The sequence below is a fragment of the Condylostylus longicornis genome, unplaced genomic scaffold (genome assembly GCF_029603195.1).
Source record: "Condylostylus longicornis isolate FDR11 unplaced genomic scaffold, ASM2960319v2 ptg000092l, whole genome shotgun sequence".
Taxonomy (NCBI): domain Eukaryota; kingdom Metazoa; phylum Arthropoda; class Insecta; order Diptera; family Dolichopodidae; genus Condylostylus; species Condylostylus longicornis.
In genome coordinates, this window is record NW_026578060.1 from 880,182 (window position 1) to 891,001 (window position 10,820).

The window sequence follows — 10,820 nt, forward strand, 5'->3', positions numbered from 1 at the left end:
TAATATTTTGAAAGAAAAATTGTAAAATTAATTTTTCAATATCGAAAATTTAAAAAAACTTACCTTAAATGACTTAAATGATGAAACAACGTATGAGGCTCCATCTTCTAATTCATCTAAATTATATTTTCGATCACCATCCATTGAAAATACATAACGAGCACCACGAGGTAAATCAATTTTTGGTGATATTTTATCTAATAAATTATCCAATGATGTAATATCACGACCAGGACGATATCTTAATTCAACACCGGGAAAAAATGGATCACCATTACGATAAAATATAACACGACGTGCTTTCCAAAACGATAAATTCGAGTAACGACTTGACGCACCCATATATGGACCGGGAGTTTGTGCTCCACCACTTGCATTCACATTACCACCATTTAATGGACCATTTATATTATTACCATGACTAGATAATGGTAATTCTGGACGTGATTTTGATCTCTGTAATGGTACAACTGGTGGTTGTGACGAATTTTCGCTCATATTATCACCAATAATACTTGGTGGACTACCCGTACGACTATGCTGACCACCAATATTATTATTCAAATTATTTTGATTTGAATTACGCGTCCAATCGCCATAGCTACTACCACCATGATGATTCTGATGTATTCCAATACCAATACTATTGCTAGTATTACTATTATTTGTATTATTTACTAACATTGATGTAGAATTATGTCTGCGCCGCATTAATGTATTTGTATTATTGTTATTGCTGGTAATATTAGTACCACTACCAATATGATTACGATTTGTTTGGTATAATGAATGATGATGATGATTTTGATGTTGATGAGAACGTGTTGTATTATTACCACCGATAATACCACTTGTTCCAATAATTGCTGTACCTTCGGTATCATATATTTCATCATCATCATCACTATTATTGTTATGATTATTGTGATTATGATGTAGATTAAGATTATTTGAATTATGATTCAAATTTTCCAATGAATTATCCTTTGAATCAGAATTTATATGATCATTATTTGGACTTATACTAGCACTATCAAGTCCACTATTATCGATAATACCACCACCACCACCACCACCACCGCCAATACCAATACCGTTACCACTACCACCATTACCGTTAACAATCTGGTTGTTATTACTAATACCACCAATGGATGCGTTTTGGTCAAGTTTTGTTAATGCATTGGCACGTGGTGATGGCATTCTACCATCAATTTCATCAGGTGAACCTAATTCATTGGACATTTCCTTATTTTGTTTTTATTGTTTTGATTTATATAAACTTTGATTTTTGTATACCTATATGTCGGATATTCAGGTGTATAAAATGTAGAGCTTTAGGTTCTTGTATATTCTTTTAAATTGCTGTTAAAGAAAGAAAAAGAAGAAATTTTATATTTGCTATTTTACTAAAGACTTAAACAAATAAGGATATACAAAATATTTATTCAAAAGCAGTAGACCTAATATAAATGTTCGTTAGAGTTTTTTTTGAACATTTTTACAACTCTACATGTATATTGCGTTCATATATGCATACTTGATATATAAGGTAGAGGAAAATGTAGTTTCAAGAATTGAATAACAACCATACAGCCCAAAAATTTAAAAGAAAATGCAATTTTTGTTACAATTTTTGAATATTTATTTTTTTATATTTTTAATTTGATTTTTATAAAACGAATGTCCTTCATTACGGTGGAACTTTATACTTGTTTATTATAATATACGTATCCTTTATGACGTATAACATTCAGGCAAAATTAAGTATGCTTTTTAATTTTTTAAAGGAATCCGCGGAAAGGATCGGTGGCGAGAGTACATGAAAATTATATTTTAGCTTATTTGAAATATTTTCCACTTAAATTATTGCTAACATGAAATTCGTTTTGAGCGCAATTTAATTAAATAAATTGAAAAACATAAAAGGAGTTTTCCTTTCGTTACACGTTTGAATATTTTTCTAATGGATTTTTAATATGCTTATACCAAATAAAACAATTTACCATATTCTCACATCCAAAAGGTGGACTGAAATAGTTGGATTTTTGTTTTCTTTTTTGTTTTCTCGTTGTACATTTAAAAAAAAAAGTGAAATTGTGATTGCAAGAAGTGGCTAAAATTTTCAATGGAAAACTTTTAATGTATTAAAACAATTAAGTTCAAACTATAGTGGACGTATGTGAGGTCTTGGACTATGAGTTCTTTTATAAATAAAAATCATTGTTAATAAATGGTTAGGCTCTTATTTTTTTTGAGATTTGCTATAATGAAAGTACCTATATAATTTTGCACGTATATATAACAAGTACGGCTCCTAGTTGGGAATTTTTAGTATATAGAAAAATTAGCAATTGTATATTACTTGTGATAAAGCGAAAATTTAAAAAAATAATGCAATTTCATGTGAGAAAATGAAATTGTTTCGCCTATTTTGTTGTTGTTAGTGTATAGATTTTTAAATGACTGTATGCCTAATTTCATATTCAATTATATAGTGGATGATATTGATTGTAATTATAATGATAATTGAAAATAAATAATACTTTAAAAAGGAATTAAAATTATGGTTATCATTCAATATGGGTGTGCTAAATGGTGGGTGTATTTGAATTTAAGTTGAGGTTTGCTAATTCTTGAAAATATAATTGTTTGTACCCTTTTTAATACTTTTTTAAGAAAAATAATTTTACGTATTTGGAAATATCTAATTTTTGGGGTTTTGGGGTATTACTTTTGAAAATGAAAATATTGTAGGAAAAGAGGAAGGATTTCACCCATATTTCTTATGTTTATCTTTAGAAGAAATTAATGTACTCAATTAGTGTATGTATATATTTTGAATAGCTGAGGCGGAGATGGTAATTTAAAATAAACAAAATTAAGTAAAAACAAACTAGAGCATTTTCGTTTTACATGATATGCTAAATGTAGGTCGCAAGAACTGTTATCTCACACAAATGTGTTAAAAAATTACAAAAATCTCATAACAAATTGAAATAAAAAAAAAATATTTTTCTTATAAAATTTATGAAAGAAAAATGTAAATTCTTTGTTTAAATAATCAAATAAAAAAAAATGGCCTCAAATAATTTTAAAAAATTACCAACACTTTTTTTTTTCCTTTTGAATAAAATGGTCAAAAGAAAAAAAGCTGCATGGCCAACATTTTCATATAACAAACTTATGTGTACATGTATGTGTTTTATTTTTATTAAAAAAAAAATTAAAGAAGGACGAAATAATAATAATTACTATTAGTCATACAAATCCCACCCTCCCGGAGTCACTAACGTCTTGAACTACATTTAAACTTTTAATAAGAAATCAAAAACAAAAATGGTTCTTGTATTTGCTAAATTATATTATTTTTTACGTATTGCCATTTAATTGGGATTGCCAGTATTTTTAAAACATAATAGAGGACAATTTTTAAACACTTATCATTTTATATGCAATGTTTTCACTTGATTTTTGTCAAATGCTTTATGAAAACTAAATGAGATATGCTGCAATATACCAAAAATTAAAGTTTTAAAATTTGCAAAAAAGTTTTAAAGAAATTTTAATGCATACTTTTTTCTGTATTTTCTCGAATATTATAAGAATTAAGAAACATTCAGTAAATGGTTGTTGCATCCGCTAAAAATTTATTAGTAAAATTTATCACCCCTGTTGAATGAAAAATTGACAAGGGGCGGCGAAGGGGGTCAGTTTTAAGTTAACACCAAAAAATTATATTAACATTTCGGTTAATAAAAAAATTTTGTCGTATAATATATTTATGACTGTGTTCATTTACTTTTGTTTAAAAAGGTAATTATTATTACGGAATACAAAATTTTATTGCGAATAATAAAAAATAAAAATCTTAAAAGGACTAAAATAAATCATTGATAAAATAAACTATGATATTGTTATATTTATTGCTGTACATGTAAATTTATTATAATATTGAAATTTTTAGTAAAATGAGACTATGATTGATGAAGTTAAGGAGGGTGTAAAACGTATAAACCGCAAGTTTAAGGCTTAAGAATCAATATAGTCATGGAATAAATTGTAAATATATTCAAGTTTTTAGTGATTTTTCAGTTTTATTAAAGTAGAGAAAAAGGATTTTTTTTTAATTTGTCGCGTAAAATTTTATTTTATAATGTGGCCGAAGTAGCCGAAAATATTAAAATCCGAAAAATAAAATTGAAACTCTGAATTATAAGAACATTAAGAGTTCTAAAAATTTTTGGAACAAAATAAGAGCGGTTTTTCAAAATATGCAAATTTTAAACTGGGACTAATACAATCTGCTTACAGTCTGTAAGTGTAAGAGGTTCAAAGCTTCATTTCGATATTAATTAAATCTATATTCATTCAATTACCGCATGTAAAATTGACAGAATTGCTATTATTTTTTTAATTTGTTCAATGATTTTCCAATTGAAGATATAGAACACAAGAAACTATATGAAATTTCTATTAAAGAATATTTAAATAAATTTTGGATTTGAGCTTGTTAACAATCTGGGATTTTTTTTTAAGCAAAAAATACAACTTGATTTTGTAAAATTGAGAATTGAATTTTAATTTCCATAAATCTGTAAATTTCTTAATATTTTTTTTGGTTTTTTAATTTAGCAATTCAATAATTAATTTTTCTCTGCTTAAATTCAATAGCACTGCCTTAAAAATTCATATTTGCTTATTATTATTACAGGTGAGAGTAATTATTAATTGAGAGTAATTTCGTTATTATTGAAGGAAATACCCAAAGGTTTGCATTAATATCTTCAACATCACCTCTAAAATCCTTTAACTCTAATTATTCTTGCATATTAAATTTTATATGATGGCATAGACTGGAAAATAATTTGGAAAATTAAATTCGTAATTTGCTGAAAGCGAAACTTCATACTTTCAATTTTTATACAACAATATAAACTATTCTTTGTTTTATGATTTAAGGACTTTGTGAGTGACGGGAATACCCTACATTTTACCCTACATTATTATTCGCATTATATATTATTATGTTTGTACACTTATTTTGTTTTCCAACTTAAAAGGCAAAATATTGTAATTACCTAGAAACAAAATTATTATTAAATATTGAATTCGGAAATAGCGGAAAATAAATAAAAAAAAATCTAGACGCAAAATAAAATAACAAAGAAAAAAATAACAAAATATAATTTGCCGGCTAATAAATAAAGGGATATTAAAGGATACGTGAAACAAATGTAAAAATTAAATGAATTGAACACTTTTTATAATTTATTTATTATTGTTTTAGTATTTTAGTTTAGTTCGGGTTCAATAACATTGTATAATAAATTTATTAATTATTGTAATAGTAAAATAAATATTTGGGTTATAAATTGATCGGAAAATGTATGAATAACTAATGAAATCGGCAAAATATTTTTTGCTATATTTTACATACCTACATAAGAAATAATAAAACTGAAAATTTATCATTGAATAAAAGAGAAAACATTTCTGTTGAGTTTTAAATTTGAGATCTTATTGGTAATATGAAGAAGGGAAAGAACTATTGTAATTGAGAATTACAAAAAATTAAAAATCTTTAGAACTGAAGCTACAAATACTAGCTCAAATTAACAGCTTAGCACCTGACAAATAATAGTTTTGCAAACAATAGAAGCGTTCCTAATATTTTACGTCATTGTAAAATGAAATAGGAACTTTTAATTTATATATAATAAACTGTAAAAGCCTCTTTCAAACATTGTGTATGTGAAATTTTTTAAACCTCCTGATAAAGACCATTAAAAATTTAAATTACATTGAAAATTTGAAGTATTTACGACCGATAATTTTAAAAGTATTGTAAAGAACAATAAAAATTGTAAAACTGAATTACAAGAAAATATTTTTTTATGCAAATTTACCATTGATTTTACAGTGAAAATTTTGAACTAAATTATTCATGGATAAAATAAAAAAAAATAAACAAAAGGGAGAGGTGGCTAAAATAATAAATTCATAGGTGCACAATTATTTTTCAAAAACAATTTTTGTATAACAAAAAGGAACATTTCGCTTTCAAATTAAGAAACCTTTCATTTAAATTCTTAAATACTTGCATTTTCACAATTTATAATAATTTTAACAATTTGCTTTAATTTTTGCGAAAGAGAAAAGGTTCAGTTTTATTGTAACCCATTAGAAATCGACTAACTATAAAATTTTTTGGAAGTGTTTTGTAAGTATAATTAAAATGTGTGTTGAATTTTTTATAAATGAACTGAAAATCTTAATTAACTTTAAAAATTTACCTTATTATATTTAATTGACTTACTTTAATCACAACATTTGAATAACACTAGAATAACCTTCAACATTTATTTTGAAAAATATTGAAAAAATTCACATAAAATTTTAAGTAATTTTTCACTTAATTAAATTTCACATTTTCCCATTAAATTTAAAAAATCTTTTATTAATCACTTTTTTAAAATTCATTTTAAATGCAACACACCGTCATAATGGTCCTTTTTTATTTTTTATTATGAAATTTTTAAAAATTCATAAAATTTTTTCACTTTTTTTATTGTTTTTTTAATTGACTGTGTCCATATAAATTAAATCAAAAGTAAACAACTCCTGAATATATGCAATTTTCATACATTTTCGTATATTGTTACTAGAAATTATTTTATTTACCTTTTATAAAAATTTTGAATTAATTATTTTTTGTTACTGTTTTAATAAAAAAAATGAACGGTTTAATATTGTAAAAACAAAATTCCTTGTAGAATTTTTTTTTTTATTTCACTTAAAAATCAAACAAAAATTTCTAAATTTTTTCATTATTTTCTAACTGAAACTGCGAATAGAAAAAATACGATAATGGTTATTATTAAATTTTATGACTCCGTCAAATTGTAATAAATAAAATTTTTAAAACAAACAAACAAACTAATGTAGAGAAAATAAATGTTATGAATGTAACTATCATTTAACGGATATTTATTTGGGTTAAAATGTTTTATTATAGCAAAAGAACACTTGGAAAACACTGAAATAAAAACCAAAAAAAAAACACAAAATACAAAATAGAAAAATTTTAAATTTGAAAAGTTGAGGCACTTTTAAAAAATAAAATTGAAAAAAAAAAGTGAATTTTTATTTTTTTTTTTTGCAATATTGCCTTAGTGACCAAAAAAGCGACGATGTGTCCTCTTGCTCAATGGCCAAAACAATGTCGCCGAACGCTGACCGTTAATGCATTCCATCCTGTTTTTGTTTCTATATAATTTCACTTTTATTCTTTTGTTTTCTTTTTTTTTGTTATTTCTTCTGTTTTTTGAATTTCTCATTCACTTTTTTCTTCCTCTTATATACACTTATAATATTGTTATAATTTTATATTTATTACCATTTTTTCATGTTATAATTTTGTAATGATTTTCAGTTGATTCCTTATGAAAACTACTCTACACATTTACATATTTCTATATATATATATTTAAGGCAAGAGAGTGTATATAATATAGTAAGAATAATTATTGTACAATTAAATCCCAATAGAATTGTGAGCGTATGTGTACACTTTTAAACCAAATGATTTTAACGCAAGAATTTTCCAGTCATTCTTATAAATAATGCGGCTTTTCTATTTGTTAAATTTGAGCACTTTCGCATTTGTTTTCGTTCCTTTTCAAAATTTTAGTTTTCTTCAATTTTCCTCATAGTTTCTCATATTTTCTCTGGAATTTTTTTTTTAAATGTATTTGTACTTTCTTTATAAATTTAGTTTATATTTCTATAAAATAAATTTCAGGAATGGGATTTCAAAACTTTCTGGATAACATTTTCCTTAAAATTGTTAAAACAATTCTAAGACCAAGAGAGAGAGAGAAAATGTAAATATAGCGAAACATATTAAAATTTATATTGGATTAAATTTGAATTGTTGTTGTAGATGACAACTTTAAGGTACATATTCCATAAAGAGAATGAACTTTTTTTGGAAACGAATTGATCGTATATTGCTCATCCGATTTCGAACAGCTAGTGCCACATATTTCTTTAAGATGATGTCTTTTTCAGTGCTCTCTCTTAGTAGTATTCTCATTACTTTACTCTTTTTTACATTCTCTTTCAGCTCTTTCAGTCATTAATGTCAAATAATGTGTACTATAACCACAAAAATTTATTACTCGCATTAGTTACGTCACCCATCGCATTTTCTGTTTTCATTCTTTCCTCTTTAGTATGCTAAAACTGTTTATTTTATAATTGTAATTTTATTATAAAGCATTATAAACTAAAAAACAAAATTTATAGTATATAAGCATATTAATTTTCAATTTCTCTAAAATTTAACAGTAAACAAGTATGTTAAGGATTTTGAAGTCTCTAAAAAGAAAAGGAAGAATAACATAAGTGCCTTTATGTCGTAATAAGCAAAAAAAAGAAAAACAGAAAATTCAAAAATAAAACTGAAAGTGTGCCACACGGCATTTTATGTACAACTCAACAGTATACTTATGTATATATATATATATAAGCTGGAAAACTTTATTTATATTACATAGATTTAAGGATATAGCGGTTAATTCAAAACTCTTTTTTTTAAATTAAATGCTTTATATACGAGTACAAATGAAAGGAACGCTCATCCCGCGCACAAATTTTTTCATAAGGAAATTTTATTACATAGTATACTCTTAACTATTACCTGTATAGTCATGTGTGTATGTCAAGAATAAAGTTTTAATTTTTATACGTGTGTGTATATATGCGGAATATAGTTACTGCTAGCAACTATATAAAGTATAGATCTTATAGTGCCGGTCAGCCATATTCTGTAATTGTTTCTTTATTGCCACTTTCTTTTTTTGTATTTTTAATGAAAAGTAGATTGGATCGTATCAATTCTCATTAAATAATTGAGAATGTTTACAATTGTTAATATCATTCAAATTCAGTTTGGTTTGCGTTTCGCTTAAAATAGAATAGAAAAACTTTCGGCGTAACAACACCTCTATAAATTTTAATATTCAATAAGTATTATAATCACTTTTGGAATCTGCTAATCAGCTTCCCGAATGATTTGATACTTTTGGATTATTTTCTTCAAATGTGTTTAAATTGATGATTCGGCATTGACTGTAACTTTGGACCAATGGCCTTTTTAACATTTCATATATTACCGTAATTTTCTAACAAAACATTGCAAATTGATTATTTGTAATACGAATGGTCCACTCTAAAAATAAGTAGTAAAATTATATAAAATTTCTTGAATTATTTTTATTTAATCTAACAAAAAAAAGTCTTATAAGAAATGAATTATGAGTATGTACTCATACATACTTACATTTGCACATACTCAAATAAGTGTAATTAGTATTCACATATATACCCACAGTCACGTAAACATGCATAACAATCACATATAACATTTCATATTCTTCGCGTTTCGTGTATTGTTAGTGAAAAAATATCGTGCAATCGATCAACTCTTCTATTCTTTTCAAATGAAACCAAAGTATTCTCTAACTATTCACCTTTTGTGAGAAGTAATTTAAGTAGCCAACCACAAAATTATCATAGTGTTTCAATTTTGATATGGTTAATTATAATACGACATCATGCTTTTGTATTTGCCTAAATATATGCAAGAAAAAATTACGTCTTGTTAAATTTTAGCACATATTACAAAAGTCCTTGAAGACACCTACAAAGATAAAAAATAAAAATAAGAAAACAAGAAACAATTTATTTTTTTTTAATTAACTTATTATCTTCAAATCATCTTCATTCAAATTCTATATATAATTATGTCACTCTTATGTCCTTTTCTGGTATGGAAGTATTGTACATACTTTAAGCTAAAATAAAAGAAAACTCATAGCACTGCAGGAGAGTAAATAACCTTCACGCTATGCTAATTTTATATATTATAGAAATTGAATATTTCTATGAGTGTATGTATTTGAAGAAGAAAATAATTATTATTCTTTAACATTGTACATAATATGCAAATGAAAGTTTTATTTAAATGTGTAAGTATATAAGGACTTTGATTTTTGTATATATATGTAGAAGTTTTATAAGGATTTTAAAAAACTAGAGTGATGACCAGCGATATAAAGTTTACTGGCCGTATTTACATATTTTCAATGGGAAAGAATTGTATATAAGAATGGTTTTTATTAACAGTGGTAAACCGCATTTTTAATTCGAAATTAAATTCCAGACATTCCAATGTACACATAATAATGTAGAGGAAAGGATTATGCTAATTATAATATTTATATTTCAAAACTCGAGAATAAAATCTATAAGTAATATATAGATTCGATATCTTAAATTTATTATAATAAATCTGATTTTACGTATCATTTATAAGCGGTAAATTCAGGTTTGTGGTGAATTTCTGAATAAATTTTATTTTATGATATTTAACACAAGATTAAAGTTTGTAATTCACCACTAACGAGAAATACCAATTTCTCGTTAGTGGTGAATTTGTGGTTTGTATGGTGTTTGTGCTATGGATTGTGGAGAATATCAGATTTTGCGGTCAATTTGTAGTTTTTGGTGAATTTGTTTTTTGTTGTGATTTCCTAAAGTGTGGTGAGTATATTTACATTAGTATATTTACATCGTGGTAAATTTAATTTTCGTGGTGAATTTCTAGTTTTTATAATACTTGTAAATTTTAATTTTTTCACAATTTTAGATATTCGCCTCTGTCACATTATTGTATGCGTTGTAACTACTCACAAAAAAAACATTTATTAATTTAGAACAAATAAGAAATTCAATATTAAATTATATAGAAAATC

At 25.1% G+C, this 10,820-nt stretch overlaps 2 protein-coding genes across 2 annotated transcripts in view; both read right to left on the reverse strand.

Annotated features, from left to right (window-relative positions):
• LOC129613847 (echinoderm microtubule-associated protein-like CG42247) overlaps window positions 1-422 on the reverse strand; it is a 43,061-nt gene extending 42,639 nt beyond the window's left edge. The window contains exon 1 of the mRNA XM_055528134.1: window positions 64-422. Within this exon, the coding sequence (XP_055384109.1) occupies window positions 64-342 (279 nt within the window). The 5' untranslated portion in view covers window positions 343-422. The remainder of the gene's footprint in view (window positions 1-63) is intronic.
• On the reverse strand, window positions 413-1,245 carry LOC129613830 (putative uncharacterized protein DDB_G0286901). Its single transcript, XM_055528121.1, has 2 exons — window positions 469-1,245; window positions 413-421 (listed from the first exon to the last, which is right to left on the reverse strand). Exons 1-2 carry the CDS (start codon window positions 1,243-1,245, stop codon window positions 413-415), a joined length of 786 nt encoding a protein of 261 aa, XP_055384096.1.
• Window positions 1,246-10,820: the final 9,575 nt, after the last annotated feature.